General features: G+C 56.8%; 1 protein-coding gene across 2 annotated transcripts; it reads left to right on the top strand.

The window, feature by feature from the left end:
- Nucleotides 1-282: 282 nt before the first annotated feature.
- RPS6KL1 (ribosomal protein S6 kinase like 1) lies at nucleotides 283-17804 on the top strand. 2 transcript variants are annotated; one of them, XM_045451514.1, is made up of 11 exons: nucleotides 283-444; nucleotides 1814-2101; nucleotides 4268-4392; nucleotides 5331-5423; nucleotides 12156-12203; nucleotides 12584-12716; nucleotides 13315-13923; nucleotides 14334-14423; nucleotides 14590-14672; nucleotides 15995-16090; nucleotides 16339-17804. In XM_045451514.1, exons 2-11 carry the CDS (start codon nucleotides 1837-1839, stop codon nucleotides 16486-16488), a joined length of 1692 nt encoding a protein of 563 aa, XP_045307470.1. In that variant the 5' UTR covers nucleotides 283-444; nucleotides 1814-1836; the 3' UTR covers nucleotides 16489-17804. The 2 variants fall into 2 exon arrangements, with proteins under 2 accessions (XP_045307470.1, XP_045307471.1); XM_045451515.1 differs by having other exon boundaries at nucleotides 285-444; nucleotides 16378-17804.
- Nucleotides 17805-18988: the final 1184 nt, after the last annotated feature.

Below are 18988 nucleotides of genomic sequence, written 5' to 3'. Positions count from 1 at the left end.
ATAGTTGAATGAATGAAATCAAGAGAAAAGTCCCGGAAGTGGCATGCGCGTTTTCTAGCCCGCCTAGGGTTCTGAAGCTGGCCCTCCCACAACCCTGGGTGATTATGAACCCCCGCCCCCGCAACACTCTCTTAAATCGCCTCCCCGCCCCCCCCCCCCCTCCGTCCCCCATCTTCACTCCCTCTCCCAGCGCCCCTCTTCACCAGACACTGGGGCTTTAAGAGCCGGCAGAAACGGAGCCAGGTGCTGATTGGTGGTTTATTCTAACACGCTAGAGGATGAGCTCATCTGCAGCCAATGGCCAGGCTGCACCCGGCCAGACCCCTGCACCTGGCTGGAGGGCGCAAGGCGGCCGCGGGTGGTTCACGGTCGCCCGCAGGAGTGAAGGGGCGGTGGCGGCAGGGCTAGGTCTGGCCGCGCGGACCGAGCTCCTGGCTCGGGCAGGTACGGGGTTTGTCCGGCTCCTCCTCCATCCCCCGGTCCTCCAGGCGACGGTGTCCCCTCCTCTCGCTCCCCCGGCCCGCTTTCCTCTGCCCGACCGCGCGGCGCGGCGCACCTTGCGCGCCGGGACTCGCAGGCTGGGCGCGCCGCTTCCCGTGTCCAGGCGCGGCCCCGTATCCCTGCCCCGCAGGACAGAGCCCGGCAGGGTGGCCCCCTGAGGCCGGGGCCCGACTCGAGCAGCCCAGCCCATCGGCCTCGGTACCCCCGAAGACAGGCCTCAGGGCTGTATGTTCTCGGTGGCAGGGCGGAGCAAGGAGAGTGCGGCTTCCCTCCCTCCTTCTCTCCACCGCCCCCCGCCTCCCCCCCCCCCCCCACCCGGGGCTGCGTCCTGACCTTGGTTCAGGCCCCGCTGGCTTGAGGATGTGGGTTTCCCTCCCCGCCCCACTCCCCGTCCTGTTCTATCTGTTCCCTCACTCTACAGAGGCACAAGTGGCCTAGACTTGGAAGTGCAGGCCCTGCCCTTCCCAATGGGCCCTGAGAGAGCACAGGTGCCGCTGAGGCTGCAGTAGGGGGCAGAGGCATCCCTGCTGGCTTCTCTCTGAGCCCTTTCCTTTCCTGAAGCCACTGCTCCTATGCCTTTGGCCACTCGTGTCACACACTGCTCAGGGAGGAGCTGCTGTCAGGTACTTGGAGGCCACGTGGCCTCCCTGGCCTACTCAGAGCCCGGAGGACAGGGCCACCCCCTTCCTAGGGCTGGGTTGATCCTATCCTCCTTCCTCTAACTCCATCCAGAATCTGCCCCTCAGTCATTTCATTGGCCCACAGGCTTTAAGGCCAGGCCTTGTGCCTAACTCTGTGTGTGTGTAGGTGGGGAGTTTTCACTTGCTGACCTTGGCACCAAAGGAAATAAATAAAGCGGGGGCCATTTATTCTGTTCAGAGAAGTGCCATCACCGAACCCTGAAGGACAAATGAGATTCCTGTAGGCGGAGTGTGAGCAGAACAGGCAGGATGGAGGGAACAGTGTGAGGAACAGCCTCCGTGTGTGGCCATCGTATGTTTACCGTGTAGTAGATGCTAGTTTGTCTGTGGAGACAACTCTGAGGGCAACTCTGGATCACAAATGCCCTCAGTTCTCTCAGTCCTCAAAAAATATCTGCTGATCTGAATTTGAATGGAAAGGAAGAGCCCTGATAAGGTTATTATTCTATTATCATTACCGTTTACAAAAGGTCTGGCTCCGTAGAGGGATGTTACCCACATTAGCTCTGATCCCTCCAGCCCTTAATCTCCCAATTTTCAGTGGAGGAAATCAGGAGGCAGATGGGGTGTTGTTCCAACTGGGGCCTCCCTAAAGCATCTGTTTATTTCAGGTCACCGCTGCAGGACAACAGCCATGAGCCTGGTGGCCTGCGAGTGCCCTCCTGGCCCAGGCCTGGAGCCTGAGCCTTGCTCCCGCGCACGGTCCCAGGCCCGTGTGTACCTGGAGCAGATTCGCAGCCTGGTGGCTCCTGGGGCCCCGGACGTGACCAAACGTGACTACCTGGTAGATGCAGCCACGCAGATCCGGCTGGCCCTGGAGCGTGATGTCAGCGAGGACTATGAGGCCGCCTTCAACCACTACCAGAATGGCGTGGACGTCCTGCTGAGAGGCGTGCACGGTGAGGGCTGGGCTGGGCAGGGACGAGGGCCAGTGGGAAAGGGCCAGCTTAGGGCTTGCCCCGACCTCTGTCCATCTGTGCTGAGTGAACAGGGCTCTAGGCTGGCCCTGCTGGGAAGGACAGTATTTTTTTTTTAATTTTTTTTAACGTTTATTTATTTTTGAGACAGAGAGAGACAGAGCATGAACGGGGGAGGGGCAGAGAGAGAGGGAGACACAGAATTGGAAGCAGGCTCCAGGCTCCGAGCCATCAGCCCAGAGCCCGACGCGGGGCTCGAACTCACGGACCACGAGATCGTGACCTGAGCCGAAGTCGGACGCTTAACCGACGGAGCCACCCAGGCGCCCCAAGGGAAGGACAGTATTAACAGCTGGCATTTATTGAGCAGTTCCTATATACCAGACACTGGTCTAAGGGCTTTACCTGTATTAATTCATTTGAGCCTCACGGTAACAGAAATTACTATATATGTTGTTGTAGTTCCAAGTATATAGGAACTGTTTTTTTTTATTAATTAAAAAATATTTTTTAAAGTTTTGGGGCATCTGGGTGGCTCAGTTGGCTAAGCGGCCGACTTCAGCTCAGGTTATGATCTCACGGTTCGTGGGTTTGAGCCCTGAGTCGGGCTCTGTGCTGACAGCTCGGGGCCTGGAGCCTGCTTCGGATTCTGAGTCTCCCTCTCTCTCTGCCCCTCCCCTGCTCATGCTCTGTCTCTGTCTCAAAAATAAATAAACATTAAAAAAGAAAAACTTAAAATTTTTTTTTAAGGTTTGTTTTGTTTTGTTTTTTGAGAATGTGAGTTGAGGAGGGGCAGAGAGAGAGAGAGAGAGAGAGAGAAAGAGAATCCCAAGCAGGTTCTGCACTATCAGCGCAGAGCCCAATTCGGGGCTCCAGCTCAGGAACCATGAGATCATGACCTGAGCCAAAATCAAGGGTCGGATGCTTAACTGGCTAAGCCACCCAGGCACCCCTATAGGAACTATTTTTATTCCTATTTTCTTTTTTTTTAATTTTTTTTAAATGTTTACTTATTTTTGAGACAGAGAGAGACAGAGCATGAACAGGGGAGGGTCAGAGAGAGAGGGAGACACAGAATTGGAAGCAGGCTCCAGGCTCTGAGCTGTCAGCACAGAGCCCGACGCGGGGCTCGAACTCACGGACCGTGAGATCATGACCTGAGCCAAAGTCTGAAGCTCAACCGACCGAGCCACCCAGGCGCCCTCTTTTCTATTTTCCAGATGAGAAAACTGAGGCATCAGGCAGTGAAATAACTTGCCTAAGGTTCCATAGCTATCAAGTGGCAAGCTGAGGTTTGAAGAGTCTGGGCTCCAGAGGCTGGGTGCTTGACCCAGCGCCTGTCCCTGGAGTAGTATCGGGCTCCTGCCCTCTGGGGGAGGAGGATACATATGACAATAATTATGATCTCAGGTGGGAAGAGCAATGAGGAGGAAGTGAGGGGAGGGAAGAGAGAAATTGAGGCCAGGCTGGGCTAGCATAGGGTATTTTCTAGAAGTCAAAACTTTAATCTGAGCACTGAAGAACAGTAGGTATGTTGTCCAGCCGAACCCGGTTGGTGCTCCAGAGAGAGCAGCCTGTTTGGGGTGAAGTGAGGCATTTTCAAGCCAGGGGGAGAGGCTGGCCCTGTGGCCAGGTTGAGATCCCTGAGGGTGGTCAGGCGGGGGGTGGGAGTCGGGCCCTGCTTCAGGCTTCCTACCCCGCCCCCTGCCAAAGAGACCCCCAGTTCCTGAGCTTCAGACTGCCCAGTGAATTAGTTTGTCCTCCAATCCCAGTCCCCACTCTGGCCTTTTCACACTGGGCACCAGAGGTGACAGAGGGACGTTCTCTGGGAGCTTCTGTCTCCTTTCTCTGAAAATGGATGCGGAAATCCCCAGTCTGTTCTTTCCCGGGGTGTGACAGCAGCCAGCGAGGTGGTGGGTGCCAACTGTGAAGTTCAGTAGGCTGAGGGTGACCACAGTTCCCAGCCTCTCCCCCCATCTTCCGCTCCCCACCTGCCCGTCTCCCACCCGGACGAGGGCTGGGGAACAGGCTGCGGCCGGCCTCCCAAGTAGGCCCTCTGTCCTGTGGAGGGCAGGGGATGGGCAGAGGGAGCCAGAACCCCAGCCCTCCAAGGCCGGGGTGGGTCCTGGTGACCCCATTGTCCCACAGTCGACCCCAACAAGGAGCGACGCGAGGCTGTGAAGCTGAAAATTACCAAGTATCTGCGGCGGGCCGAGGAGATCTTCAACTGCCACCTGCAGAGGACTCTGGGAGGAGGAACAAGCCCTGGCACGGTGAGGGGGACTGCTCCCCAAAGGCCTGAGGGCCCTGGAGGGAGAGAGCTGAGCCACGCCCCCAGCCCCCTCGGGCCAGGGCCAGATGGCTGTCACCTCACATCCCAGGGCTGCAGGGCAGGGCAGGGCAGGGCAGGTGGCTGTGCGAGCCAGGTTCTCCCCAGGCTTCCTCTGTCTCCACACACTCCTAGCTCCCTTCAAACGCTTAGTGAATCATCTCCAGGCCAGTCTCACCCCCACACGGGGTAAACACACACACACACACACACACACTCAAAGTCTCCCACATCTGTTTGAGCTTGAACTGAGCTCTGTTTGAGCTGCAGTGAGTGCAGCTGACCCTTGAACGAAACAGGTTTGAACTGCGTGGGTCCACTTATATACTTGGATTTTCTTCGATAAATACACTGCAGTATTTATAATTACATTGTAAATGTATACATTAAATGTAAATACATGTAAATACATTAAATGTATACATTGTAAATGTATACATTAAATACATTGTAAATGTATTTTCTCTTCTGCGTCTTATTCGGCTGCTTTTCCCCAGCGCGGGTGCCTCGGCCGCATGCCTTGGTCCTCGAGGGGTGTTCCCTGAGACCCACATGGTCCCAGGCTTTCTCCCCCTCCCTGGGAGCGCCTGCCTCCTATGGATGGGGCTTCCTTCCTACACAGGGTTTCTGAAGCCTGAGAACCCCCTGGGTCTTGGAGGAGGACTGCCTGGGGGACGGGTGACCACCCTGGGCAGGTGTGGGCCTCTGCCAGTCGGGGCCGGCTTCTCCGCTCCCTGTGAGGTGGGGGGGGTGCTGCTTGTACCCTGGTTCTGCCCCTTGTGCCCGCCGCTGTCCTGGCAGCTGGAGGAGGGCCTGGTGAGAAGGCAGTGCCTGAGGGGGGCTGGGCCCTGAGGCTGTGTGGTCTGTCTCCCTCCTCCGCAGGGTTTCAGCAGCCTGAGGCTCCGGCCCATCCGCACACTGAGCTCTGCCCTGGAGCAGCTGAGGGGCTGCAGGGTGGTCGGGGTCATCGAGAAGGTGAGTGAGCCGACAGCCACAGTGGGGTGCTGCGGGTGGGGAGGAGGCGGTGTATGCAGATGGGGGTGGTGGGTGGGGAGAGAGAGCAGCTACCCCCACTCTTCCAGAAGGGGCCCGAAAGGGGTCAGAGGGTCCGAGGGGAGGAGAGCAGCTGTGTCCAGTGGTTCCCCACCCTTCTCCCACGCCGGCACACATCAGTCAGGTCCTGGAGAGAAAATTGGGAACAGAAGAGGCAGACAGTCCCTTTTCCACAGCCCTTGGCTCCGACTGAAAGCCACACCCTCAGAGATTCAAGACAGAAGCCCCAGGACAAGCAGCCGGCAGGGAGCTCTCCCAGCATGCACAGCCCTGCTCACTCCCCTTCCTCCTCACTCTGCGCCCCAGGCCGAGGCCAGGGTCTCCCCACCAGGGGTAGCTGAGGGATTCCTGTGGTGGATGCACTCCAATCCAGAAGCTGCCCTGCAGAGGGTCCCAGCTCCCAGAGGGGCCTCGGCAGCTCTGCCCTTTCCCTCCTGGAACCCCCCACCCTCGTGCTGACCCCATCTGAGGCCCTTTGCCTTAACTGGGGGGCAGGTAGGAAGGTAGGAGCTGACATCCCAGCCTGTATGCGGGACAGTCATTAGAGTGGGGGACTCGGAAGGACAGACAGTGGGGTCACATGAGATCTGAACCAATATTCAACTGCCCTCTGCCCGACCCAGGCAGCACCTGAGTAGTTGCTAAAGGGCTTGTTCTCAACACCACCGTTCATCGAAATCACCTGAGAAGCTTCCTGAAAAGAGATGCCTGGGCCCCACCCCAAGCCTATTGAGTCAGAATCTCCAGGGTTGAGCCCAGGAATCTGGAGTTGAAATGCTCCTCCGGGGATTTGGGGATTTTGCCGGGCCTGGGAGCCCACAAAGGACATCTGCTCGGTGCACGGCATGGCCACAGCGAACCCCTTCCCCTCCCGTTGGTTTCGTCATGTGTAAGTGGGGTAAGATTCCAGCCCTCAAGGGGGCATGTGGGAACTAAAATGAAATAATTTTTGGGAAAGGCCTGGCACACACTAAAATTTTTGATACGTGTTTGATGGCTGTAAATGCTAGTGACAAGAGCGAGGGGGATGGGGCGTGCAGGCTTCCCGTCCCCCAGCCGTCCCCCAGCTGCTCCTCCCAGGTCCCTGGAACAGGCCCCAGTCTGTCAGCCAAGGCCCGGCCAGCTTCCATATGCCTTCCCTCCAACAGCGCTAGTCTGTGTGGCCCCAGCCAAGCACAGCCGCTCCCACAGAGGGGCTGGGAGGTGACTGCCACCACCTTTTCCCCCTGTGGGATCCTACTGGACTACAGGTATTGTGGACGGAGGGGTTCCAGGTCAAACAAGTTTGGGTTACAGTGAGTTAAAGTTACAGGACTTTTTTTTTTGTTTGTTTTTTTGTGTTTAATTTCAGGAGTTTGCAGAGCTTTTAGGATGCTAATGTATATACCATGAGTTTCCAAGAAGGAGGTCTATGATAGAATTTCCCGAATTTGTTTAACCCCCGGACACGCATATTAAAAGCATTTTCAGAATCCAGTGTTCTGAGGCCCGTGTCTGGGTGGATGGAAAGCACAAATTAAGGCCAAGCCCAACCATTCTGCCTTGAGGCTGAGTTTCTTTCCTTTTTTTTTTTTACCCTTTCTTGGGCACCTGGCTTACCTACTCCACCTCCCTCCTGAGATCCTGCTTCCTTTCCCAGTTTCATTTCCAAGTCAGGAACACCATCTTCCCCAAATTAGGAGAGATGTTAGGGCCACTGGGCCCAGGTCCCTGCAGCCGGGCCCGGATGTGCTATCATTGTGTTCCATTCTGCAGCGCTGCCCAGGCACATCCGGGCGGGAGGGCAGCGCGGGCCAGCTGTCCACAGAGCCAGGGGGTGGCAAAGGGCTTGCTCACGAAGCCTGGAGGGCCAGTTGTTAGGTTAACTGGGCTGGGGGTCCCTAGGGGACCCCTGGGGGCTAAAGAGGTACTGGCAGGGGTAGAGGGTTTGCTGGGAACGTCTAGGCAGGTGGGTCAGGGACTAGATAGGCCTCTGACAAGAATACCTGGGGGTTTGCTCTGAGGGAGCACGGGGGGCCTGAGAGACCTCACTACACAATTGCTGAGCCTCCTCTAGGAGCCAGGGATGGGGAAGAAAAAGAAGGCCATCCAAGTCACTTCTTGTTTTTTTGGCTCAAACACAGGGGTGTTTTTTAGAGTTATCATTAGTTACCAACATTTAAAAATTGGCAGGTTTCGTATAGAAGTCCAGATTTCCTGCTTCTGCAAAATTGGAAGATTTGGAAACGCTGGCTCACAATCTCGCGTGGCAGCCAGGAGTGGAGGGGGAGGCTGCCTGTGTGTGTTTGTTTTGTTTTGAGAGAGAGGAAGGACCCGTGAACGAGTGGGAGAGGGGGCAGAGGGAGAGGGAGAGAGAATCTTAAGCAGGCTCCACGCCACCCTTCACGGAGCCCCATCTCACAACCATGAGATCATGACCTGAGCCGAAATCAAGAGTCAGACGCAGACGCTTAAGCGGCTGAGCCACCCAGGCGCCCCAGGGGCTGCCTCTTTGGGACACCAGTCCCCTGGTTTGCTCCTGTCCCTGCTCTGTCCCCTGGGTTCACAGGCCAGCCCCTGTGGGCCTTGGAGTTTGAGAATCTGCTTGAAACTTTTGGACTTGTTTGCCCCATGAGAGATTCTTCCTGGGATTTTGATACTTTGGGCATTTTGAAAGAAAGGGTTAATGTGTTTCACCAGAGCTTTAATTGTTCCAGGTCCCAAGAACTCCTTGGGTATCCTGGAAAAAAAAAAAAAAATTTCTCTTTATAGAAAGGTGAAAAGGGCACCCAGAACTGCCCTCCACCTTCCAAATAGCAATAGTCGCCTGACATTAATTAGTACGGCACGTTCTTATTTGCAAAACTGTTGCATTAAACCCCTTCAGTCACCCTGGGGGAAAAAAAGCACTATACTGGACAGCCTCATGCAGTAGTCCTTAGCCACATAACACTATTTAAGTTAAAAATTAAATATTCTTGGGGCGCCTGGGTGGCGCAGTCGGTTGAGCGTCCGACTTCAGCCAGGTCACGATCTCGCGGTCCGTGAGTTCGAGCCCCGCGTCAGGCTCTGGGCTGATGGCTCAGAGCCTGGAGCCTGTTTCCGATTCTGTGTCTCCCTCTCTCTCTGCTCCTCCCCCGTTCATGCTCTGTCTCTCTCTGTCCCAAAAATAAATAAAAACGTTGAAAAAAAAATTAAAAAAAAAAAAAAATATTCTCGGGGCGCCTGGGTGGCGCAGTCGGTTGAGCGTCCGACTTCAGCCAGGTCACGATCTCGCGGTCCGTGAGTTCGAGCCCCGCGTCAGGCTCTGGGCTGATGGCTCGGAGCCTGGAGCCTGTTTCCGATTCTGTGTCTCCCTCTCTCTCTGCCCCTCCCCTGTTCATGCTCTGTCTCTCTCTGTCCCAAAAATAAATAAACGTTGGAAAAAAAAATTAAAAAAAAAAATTAAATATTCTCCTTCTTATTCATACCAACCACACCTCAAGGGCTTGATAGCCTTACATATGTTCACTGGTTTCTGTATTGGGCAGTGTGGATATATATTTCCTTCACGTTCTATTGGACGGTGCTGCCTTTTAATAATTGTCTTACAGGGGCACCTGGGTGGCTCAGTAGGTTAAGCGTCTGACTTTGACTCAGGCCATGACCTCACAGCTCGTGAGTTCGAGCCCCACGTTGGGCCCCCTGCTATCAGCACAGAGTCCACTTCGGATCCTCTGTCTCCTCTCTCTGCCCCTCCCCAGCTCATTCTGTTTCTCTCTCAAAATAAATAAATAAACTTAAAATAGTTGTCTTGCAATTACGAGAATGAAACAGAGGCTCATAGAAGTCGAGCGACTAGTGCTCTGGTCCCCCTATAGCCCTGAGCACAAGAGGAAGGGGGTGTTTTTGTTTGCTGGCTGTAATGGGAAAATGCCCTTGCTACTTTTGAGCTATTTTATTTTATTTTATTATTTTTTTAAGTTGTTAATGTTTTTATTTATTTTTGAGACAGAGACAGAGCATGAGCAGGGGAGGGGCAGAGAGAGGGGGAGACACAGAATCCGAAGCAGGCTCCAGGCTTTGAACCATCAGCACAGAGCCCGACGTGGGGCTCGAACTCACGAGCCGTGAGATCATGACCTGAGCCGAAGTCGGACGCTTAACCGACTGAGCCACCCAGGCACCCCTGAGCTATTTTAAACTAAGGCAATATACGTATATATTCCTCATCATCCTGCCTAGCTCCGAGATAATTGCTATTAATATTTCGGACTAATTCTTTCTAGATCAGTAGGTGTGTGTGTGTGTGTGCGCGCGTGTGTAATACATACATACATATATACGAGGGGCAGAGGGTAAGAGAGAGCGAAGCCCAAGTAGGCTCCGTGCTTGGCACAGAGCCTGATGCAGGGCTCAATCCCACGGCCCTGGGATCATGATCTGAGCCAAAGTCAAGAGTTGGACTCTCAACCGACTGAGCCCCCTAGGCGCCCCTGATCAAGTTTTCTATCTGGCTTCCCCAGCCTTCACTGCTGCCTTTTTGGACTCTGTGTGAGAGGACCTTAGCCAGGACAAGGTGGTAGGGAATCCCACTTGGCAGGGGACCGTGGGGAATTATCCAGGGTGTCAGTACTTGTGGGAAACTCGATTCTCTAAGTGCCTACCAGAGTTTCCTTGCTTGCTTTTTCAAACACTGCACCAGTTTGGTTAAGGAGCTGGGGCCAGGCTGGGTTCCACCTCTGGCTGTTGGAGGAGAGACCTCTGGTGGTCAGAAAGCGTGTGTCACTGCTGCCTCAGGAAGGGCACTGATGATGGGGGAGCTGAGGCCCAGAGGGGAGGGCAGGTGCCATGGTCATCTGGCTGTGCCCCATTGCAGTTAAGTCTCTGGGGCTCTGGGATCAGCCCTGCCTGCATTCAAATCCTGGCTCTCCTACTGTTTAGCGGTGGGACTATAGGTAACAAAACCTCTCTGAACCTCAACTTGTTCATCAATAAACTGGGTCACTAATAACGCTGACCTGGTAGGACTGTGGGAATAAAATTAAATAACCTATAGAAAGCCCTTAGCACAGAAGTGCTCTATAGCCAGTGTGGGGTTTCCCTACAACCTTATCAGTGACAATTACTACAGATTATTGAGGGCACGTTATGTGGCAGGTGCAGGCTGCCGTTATGCTTGAGTCGTCCCGCTGACAAAAGGAGGTACTTCTGAGGTTCAGCGAGGCAGGGTGATGTGGCAAATGTGCTAACTGGCATTCTCCTGGCTTTATATTCACAGAGGGCCTTTCTATTTACGGCTTCGACCCACCAGGGATGAGGCAAGGCGGGCATTTGTAATTCCCATTTGGTAGATGAGAAAATCAGTGTAGCTGCCCAGGATCTAAACCCACCCGGTCCTAGGCTGCGGCCTTTGTGACTGCCCAGTGGCCTGGCCTTCCTCAGGGTGGGGCTGGGGGACGCCCACCTGCCACCAGGGGGAGTGGCTGCCGGGCGCAGACAGCAAGGAGTCACAGCATCTGGGTGCTGGTCTTAACTCCCCTGTGCCCATCATCCGGCTGTGTCTTCTGCCTTCCTTTCCCTACATGCTCCTGCTGTCTCCTCCGGCTGGGGCCCACTCCTGCCCATCACAGAAATGAGTCAAGGGCCCAGCTCCAAACAAGACCCTGACCCAACAATTGGCATATTACTGCCTAGACCAAAAGCAACAGCAGGAGAGGGCTGCTCTCCAAAGATAGCCTCCAGGGAAGGCTATCTTGAAGTTTCAAGGCTTTTTTTTTTTTTTTTTTGAGGGGAGTAGATTTTTAACAGTTTTTTAAATGTCTATTTATTTTTGAGAGAGAGAGAAAGCACGTGTGCCTGTATGCGGGGGAGGGGCCGAGAGAGAGGGGGACGGAAGATCCCCAGCAGGCTCAGCGCTGACAGCAGAGAGCCAGACGTGGGGCTCGAACTCCCGAACCGCGAGATCATTATGCTGGCCGCTTAACCGACTGAGCCACCCAGGCGCCCCGAGAAAGACTATTTTTAAAAAGGGGACTGGGGGCAGGTGGGAGAAGGGACCCAAAGGAGCATGCCAAATCTGTGTGCCCCCCCCCCCCCCAAGGTCCGGCTTGGCTCATGGGTGACCTTGGGCTATGTTCTCGACCTCAGCTGTTTCACCTGTAAAGTAAGAGATCAGAAGAGGTGACTGGCTCTGAGGTCCTGCCCCGCTGTGTCCCCCTCAAGCCCTGCAGGACGGATCACTCCCTGTGCACGTGGGGGGTGTTTACCGTCCCCCTGCGCTGCGTAGGACTCTGGGCACACAGAGCCGGGCAGCGTGTGCTCCCTGCCCTCACGTTGCGCACAGCCCAGTGGGGAGACAGGAAATTAGACCCTGTTGATAGAGCTCCCTGAGGGTGGGCCCGGAGAGCTCTGGAGAGGAGATCCGGGGTCCCGGCCTGACCCGAGGGCTGGCCCCTGGAGGAGGTGGCAGGTGCGTTGATGCCACAGGAAACAAAGGTGGAAAAGCAGGACAGGACTGATGTCAGCTTGGGGGTGGGGGCGTGGCCAGGAGCACACCCCACCACAAAAACCTGCCTTCCCTGTCTGCCCTAGAGTGAGTCAGCCTTGGTGGAGGCACCTGGGGGGCTGGGGCTCGGGCCACGGAGCCCCAGGAACTACCACGTGCCTTGACCGGTGCCTCCTGGACTTTGGCAGGTGCAGCTGGTCCAGGACCCAGTGACTGGAGGGACCTTCGTGGTAAAGGCAGGTGCTCCTTTGGCCCCTGTTGTTCGGTATTCCCCTTGGGACTTCCTCACCTACCCTCGGGGAGCCGCCTACCCAGAACCTGTATCTGAGGACCAGGCTCCCTCCAAATCTACAGGCTACTTGTTCTGTCCCTGAGCACGGCCCCCGCCTCCCAGACAAACACACATACTGCCCCATCCTTGTTCCAGAGGGTGGAGGGCCTGGATTCCATGGTGGAGAGAGAGAGGGGTGAGGGCCGGGTCAGGAACTGGGGGGAGGCAGTTGCTACTCAGGGTGGCTCTATCCCTTACGTGTTTGCCCCTGAAGCCAGGCTAGGATGTCCCCCAGCTGAGCACCCTCTGGTCTGTCCCTCGCCGACCTGCCTGCTCTCTCCCCAGAGCCTGTCCAGGTGTCCCGTGGCGAACCGGGAGCGGCTGACCATCATCCCGCACGGTGTGCCCTACATGACTAAGCTGCTTCGGTACTTTGTGAGCGAGGATTCCATCTTCCTGCACCTGGAGCATGTGCAAGGTGAGGGGGCCTGAGGGGTCCCCGTCAGCTCCCCGGGCCTTCGGCATGGCCTCTTTATCCCCTTAAAACGCCAAGCACGAGGAGGGGGCGCCAAGCACCAGACGTGTGGCACAGACCACGGGTCCCAGCCTTCCCCGGGGGGAGGATGGCAGGATCAGGTTGTGGTGGGTCTGTGCGCGGTGCCAGGGGGACAGGGGATGGCTTGAGGAGGTCACATCCTGGGCGGGGAGAGGGCACTTATGCAGATGTCCCCTTTTGTCACCATTTCCTCCAGTCTTGGCCTCTTTTCATTTTTCTAGTCTGCGCCCATTCCTTTGGAGTGGCCACGTGGGAGGGTGGTCACTGAAGCTATAAGGACAGCAGTTGGTTCACAGAGCAGATATTTTTGGGTCACCTATTGCCGTGATGATTTTTTTTTTAATAAGGGACTCGGATGGGTCATGGCATGTAGTATAGCAGAGGGCATTCTGGGCAGAGGTGAGGGTGTGGAAGGCAGAGGGTTCATGCTGGATGCAGGGGGAGGCAGGAGTTGGGGACCTGGTGTCCACACTCTTCTTCTCCCCTGTCCCCATGCTCGCTGCTCCTCTGCACGGCCCAGGAGGCACACTCTGGTCCCACTTGCTCTCCAAGGAGCACCCCCAACCGTCTGGGCTCAAGTCTGGCTCCGGCCCAGAGAGGATGAAGGCTTCGCTCAACTCGCCCCTCAGCCTCCAGACCCCGGCACTGCTCCCCCTGGGACCCGCCCGCCTGCAGGACAGAATCCTGCTGGAGCCTCCGCGGACTTCTCAGAGCCTCCCCCAAGCCAGGGGGGCCCCAGCCATCGATCCCCAGAGAGAGGCTGCAGGTAGCCCTTCAGCCAGGACCCAAACTTTCTGCCCCCCGGACCTTCTGAGGGCCCCAAGTGGCCGCCTGCACCTCCAAGCCAGACGGGGACCCGGCCGGAGCTCGGACGCGAGGCCCTCGTGGGGGCTCCCTTGGGTTCATCAGGGAGCTGTCCGGGTGCTGGGGGCCTGCAGCCGAGGCAAAAATCCGAGCCACCCCTTAGCAGACGGGGCCCACCCTGGGTTCAGCAGGGGCGCCTGGCACGTGAACGAAGAGCAGGTGAGGCAGTGGGCCGCGGAGACACTGGTGGCACTGGAGGCGCTGCACGAGCAAGGGGTGCTGTGCCGAGATCTCAATCCCCGGAACCTGCTTCTGGACCAGACAGGTAGGTGCCCGGCCTGGGGGGGAGGGGACCTACCCCGCCTCTCAGAGGGGGTCCCCGGAGCCTCCAGACAGAGAAGGGGAGTTCCCCAAAGTCGAGGGGACCTCAGAGGTTATCTGCTTCCTCTGCCTCCCCCTGGCCTTTTCACACAGGATTCTGACCCGGTCTGGTTGGCCGATGTTGAGCCTGGGAAACGAGCCCTCCCCCAACCCAGACTCCGGGGCAGCAGCTCCCAGGTTGTCTCTGGGCCTTCTGGGGCCAGGCCCTAGGGAGTCTCCGCCCAGGGCAGCCCCTGGCTCCCGCTTTGTGACTGGTGGGGGAAGCCCCGGAGTCCCCTCCCCCATGCCAACTGCTCAATGATGACTGACCACAATTTTTGTCCACCGTTATTCCTACATGCGCTGGACGAGAAGGTCACATCCGGCTCACGTATTTTGGCCAGTGGTCGGAGGTAGAGCCCCACTGCTGCAGGGAGGCTTTGGACAATCTCTACAGTGCGCCAGGCAAGAAGGGAGGGAGGGGCCGGGGGTCCTAGATCTCGGGTGCCTGTGCGGGTTGAGCCGGGGCGGCTGAGGATGAGAGGGAAGGGGCCGTGTCTGGGTAGGACGAGCCGAGTGGGGACCGGCCCTTCAGGGTGAGGCTGGGACTTGTGTGTTCTTGTCCCCACAGAGGTGGGTGGGATTTCTGAGCCGACGGAAGCCTGTGACTGGTGGAGCTTTGGGTCTCTGCTGTATGAACTGCTGACTGGAACTGTGAGTAGCTACGCAGGGTGGGGAACCCTGGTGGGTGTCACTGAGCGCAGGACGGGCTGGGCTTGGTCCAATGGGCCCTTGTTGGGGTGGAGGCCACCTGGTTCTCTAAGACCTGGCCCTTGGGTCGATGTCCTGCCCCCACAGGCCATGAGAGACCTAGGAAGTCACTCCCACCCAGGTCACAGACACACTGAGCACCCCTGCCACGCTAGTGGCTAGAAATAGTGAGACTGTCAACTTAGGTACATGAGGGTTGAGTTGCGATGGCCAGGGAAGGTTTCTGGAGAACGCCTGGGTGTAGGTCTGGAGGGAGGATAGGATTGGGCCCAACTCTTCTTTCCTGGAGGGCTGCTGAATCACCCCCCAAGCTTCTCTGTTCCCCGCGGCCCATTCCCCCGACTTGCACCCTTCTGAGCTGTAACCCCCAGATCTTGGCTGAAGGACAGGAGAGCGGGCCCGCTTCGTCCAGGCCAGCAGCTGTCCTGTCCAGCCTGGGTCAGCCAGAGGCTCCAAGGTCCCCCCACCCCCCTGCAGGCGTCTTTGCTCAGGATGGCAGCCTCTGCCCTCCCCGATGAGCTTAGCATCACACTGGGGCTGGTTAGGGCAGGCAGCAAGGGAGCAGCCAGACCGCAGTTTGAGCAGGGAATGACAGGAGCGAATGCAGTGTGGCCTGAGGTCCATCCTGGTGCCCTCTTTTGTCCCACAGCCAGGGCCTCTGACTGTCCTGGCTGCAGGTATCCCCAGAGTGGGGTGGTCTCTGCCTCCCGATGCTTCTCTAGCCCAGGGCCCCTGGCCTTCCTCCTGGTTGCTTCTTGCAGCAATTTCTGACCCCTGAAAGACCGCTCCGCTCTCCAGAGCTGCACCGTTCTGGAACGCAGAGAGGTCCTGCCTCGGCCCTGACGGCAGCATACCGTGGCCGGCTCTGGAGATCTTTCTTCTGTAAGGAGACCGGTTCCAGTGCTGTTCCTGATAGAGTGCCTACCCTGAAGGCAACCCAGGATTGAGAACTTCTGGCAAGCTTGGTGCCAGAAGGAGCTGGGTTCAAACCCTGAATCCAGCAGAAGACCCTTCACCTCCCGAGCCTGCTCCTTGTCTTTACGATGAGGATTCTAGTACTTACTTTGAAGGTTGCTGTAGAAATTGTGCATAAGGGATGTCCGGCATCTTCCGCAGCCTGGCACTGGGTAGCTCTAAAGCAGAAGGCGACCACTACCATCCCCGTGGGACATGACCCAGGGGAAAGTAAAATCCTGGCTGCCACCGGGATGTATAGACGTTCCTGGGGTCGTCTCCTCAGAGCTCCCCTCCCTGTGTCTTCCCAGGCACTGTCACAGAGCCACCCCTCGGGAATCCAGCCCCATACCCAGCTCCAGCTGCCTGAGTGGCTCAGTCGCCCAGCGGCCTCCTTGCTGACTGAGGTGAGCCACAGCCAGCCTAGAGGAGGTAGCTTCCTGGCCCCAGGGTGGGTGCTGGGAGGGCAGAGTCCTGGCATGACCGGTGGGTGTCTGATGTGGGTGCAGGAGGGTGAGTGGGGACAACAAATTGGCGTATGCCGGTGGCCAGACACCGCTAGTGTCCCCAGAGTACCACTGGGGGTTCCGTGGGCCGGGCAGCTGGGAGTGGTGACCGACCACCTCACCCCGGCTGAGGTCAACCCATGCCTCAGCGACAAGGGTCTGCCAAGCCCGCTGGGCTTTCTCCGCAGCTGCTGCAGTTTGATCCTGCGCGGCGCCTGGGCGCTGGAGGAGGCGGCGTCAACAGGCTCAAGGCCCACCCCTTCTTCAGTACTACCCAGTGGAGCAAACTGGTGGGGTAAGAGGGGCAGAGCGGGCCACGGAAGCTGCTGGACTGGTCTGGATCGCCTCCCTTTGCCTGTCACCTGGAGCTGGCCCACGTAATCATCGGCCCCCGGGCAAAGACAGGGCGGCTGCTTTTCCTGCACAAGCCCTTCTTGGGCACCAGAAGTGACCATCACCACTGCCCAGATGGGCCTGGGCGTCCCCCGGCCAGCCCCGGAGACCCTTTCTGGTCATTACTGAAGGGGAAGGACAGGGAGCTCTCACCCCACCAGGCAGATCGGACCCCTCCACCCATCCACCGTCCAGCCTTCGGCAGACACCTGTACCTTGACTGCAGACCTGCAAAGGGTATCTCCTGCCGCGTTAGCTCGGAGCCCCCGATCCGCTGCCGAACTGACCGCAAGGTCTTGGGGACTATCTGCCCTGTGCCCCGCTTGGGATGCCTCTGGAGACTCAGGATACTGGCTCGGTGGACCCAAGCCAGGGCTGCCCTGCCTGGTCATCTTAGGCGTGCAACTAGTGGGCCTCTTCCCCACTCCCAGGCTATTCCTGCAGGGCGTGGGGAGGCTGGGGAAGCAGGGAGAAGCCTGTAGTGGGCATGGAGTGAGGTGGGGGACAGAATGATCTGTGATTCCAGACTTTGGAGAACAGAAGGAAGGCGAGAGAGGAAAATAAGGATAAGCGTAATAAAAGGGAGGAATGCACAGCTCTGCCACTTAAGAGTAATTCTGAAAGCAGAACAGAGCTCCCCACCCTAGCAAGCCCGCCCGTGTGCAAAAGGGAGCGGACTCCGTGGGTCTGAGTGGGGGTCACAGTGCGGCTGCCAGGCTGAAGCCACTACCACACATTGTACCCGTCAGGATTCCCTTCTTGGGCACTTGTCCTGTTTCCCATTTTGCATTTTCATTGAGGGTCCGCTCAAGTCACCGCTCCCTGTGACTTCATCCCCTTTTGAGGTGAGAAACGACAAAACACACGGATTGTCTGCGCTTTTAGCCAGAGGCACAATGTTTCTGGTCCCTGAAGAGCTGGCGTGAGTAGTTACCCCAAAGACTATCGCCTCCCCAGGTTTGGGGGCCCTCTTACTCTTCTCCGGGTTCTTCCTGTTACTGGGGTGTGGCACCCAAGACGGAAATTTCCACTAGACCTCTGCCCCCAACTCCTTCCTTCCAGTGTGTCTGACACCACCAGGTGGCGCCCTGACACTTCTCCAGTCTGGCTGTAAAGGTCCAACCTTCACTCTAGAGGTGGGGATGCCAGGGAGGGCAGCCTGTTTGTGCTTTCCCTGGGCCTTGCCCATACCTCCCCCTGCAATAAAGCCTGCTGGTACCCATGGTGTCCTCGCCTCCTGAACGCAACGAGAGCAGCTCTGCCATAAGGAGAGAGTGGAAGGCCCCCCGGAGAAAACTCCGTACTTAGTCAAGAGTGAGCCTGGAGTCTACTAGAAGGTAGGAAGCAGGGCTGGTGGTGAAGGGCATGCCAGCCTGTGCCCTGCAGAGCAGCTCTGAGCCGAGAGGAAGTGCTGGCACATAGGGGACACTGGAACCTGGGAAATAAAGCAGGAAGAGAAGTCTTAGAAGAGGGTCCGGGAAGGGGGGTGGGAACACTGGTCTAATCCTGTGACCCGAGATGGATGGTGGCTCCCATTTCAAAGACGTTAACGATGTGAACAGGCTCCCCCAGGCCCTAAGTCTCTGTTCCTTTTGCTACACTACGTTAGGCTAGACTGCTTCCAACCACTGCTGCATGGAAGTGTGAGTTGCTTTTGGAACTTCTGGGCCTCATCCGTGCAACAAACACTTGCACACTTGATGCTCTGCTGGGCCTGGAGTTTTGAGTACTGTCGCCCCAGCCCTTATGGGACTTCAAGTCTACCTCGTTTTGACAGGATGGGACTGATAATACCTCCTTTGTAGGTTTATTAGAGAAAGCTTCCAGCACCATGCTCGGGATACATTCATCCCCAAATTCTTCCTTTTGTTGAACCCATTCTCTCCCCACCTATAACTCTAGTTCTACCCCTGGAGCACTTCGTTCCTAGGACGGACCCTCACGTAGAGACCACATCACTGTGAGACCAGCAGGTGGGGACTGTGTGTAGAAAGAGCTGGGCGGGCTGCGTTTAAGCTTAGACACCGTATGCCCCTCACCTGTAGCCCAGGTTGTCTGCTTACCCTCCCAGTAATCTACCTTCATTTGTTCTTACTGACCTCAACACCTTTGTATACATGTGGCAATCAAGTCCAAAATGCAAAATTATAAAGTTCTTACCTCCCGCCCCCAAACCTCCTCAGTCCCTTCCAGAAATGCTGCAAGTCCCCACAAAAATGCAAATGTCTGTTGGTGTTTGCAGTGGTTTCACAAAGGTGGGAACCAACTTCTCTTCAGGAGTGTGGCCTGTCAGGCTGGAGGGGCTCACTGGGAGGAGGCCAGGCACTTTCCTGGCTGGCAGACTGCTAGGGTTCCCTCTGCTGTTAGTACTGTGCTAACTTAAGTCTGGGAGGTCACAGGATAACC

The sequence above is a fragment of the Leopardus geoffroyi genome, chromosome B3 (genome assembly GCF_018350155.1).
Source record: "Leopardus geoffroyi isolate Oge1 chromosome B3, O.geoffroyi_Oge1_pat1.0, whole genome shotgun sequence".
In the NCBI taxonomy this organism is placed as follows: domain Eukaryota; kingdom Metazoa; phylum Chordata; class Mammalia; order Carnivora; family Felidae; genus Leopardus; species Leopardus geoffroyi.
The sequence above is the reverse complement of the archived record's forward strand: the minus strand, read 5'-3'. Positions and strand labels throughout refer to the sequence as shown.

Coding starts and splice junctions, on each gene's coding strand:
- RPS6KL1 (XM_045451514.1), top strand. CDS start 1,837: ATGAGCCTGGTGGCCTGCGAGTGCCCTCCTGGCCCAGGCCTGGAGCCT. Junction 12,717..13,314: donor GCACCTGGAGCATGTGCAAG/GTGAGGGGGCCT, acceptor TGCACGGCCCAG/GAGGCACACTCTGGTCCCAC. Junction 14,424..14,589: donor CAATCTCTACAGTGCGCCAG/GCAAGAAGGGAG, acceptor TTGTCCCCACAG/AGGTGGGTGGGATTTCTGAG.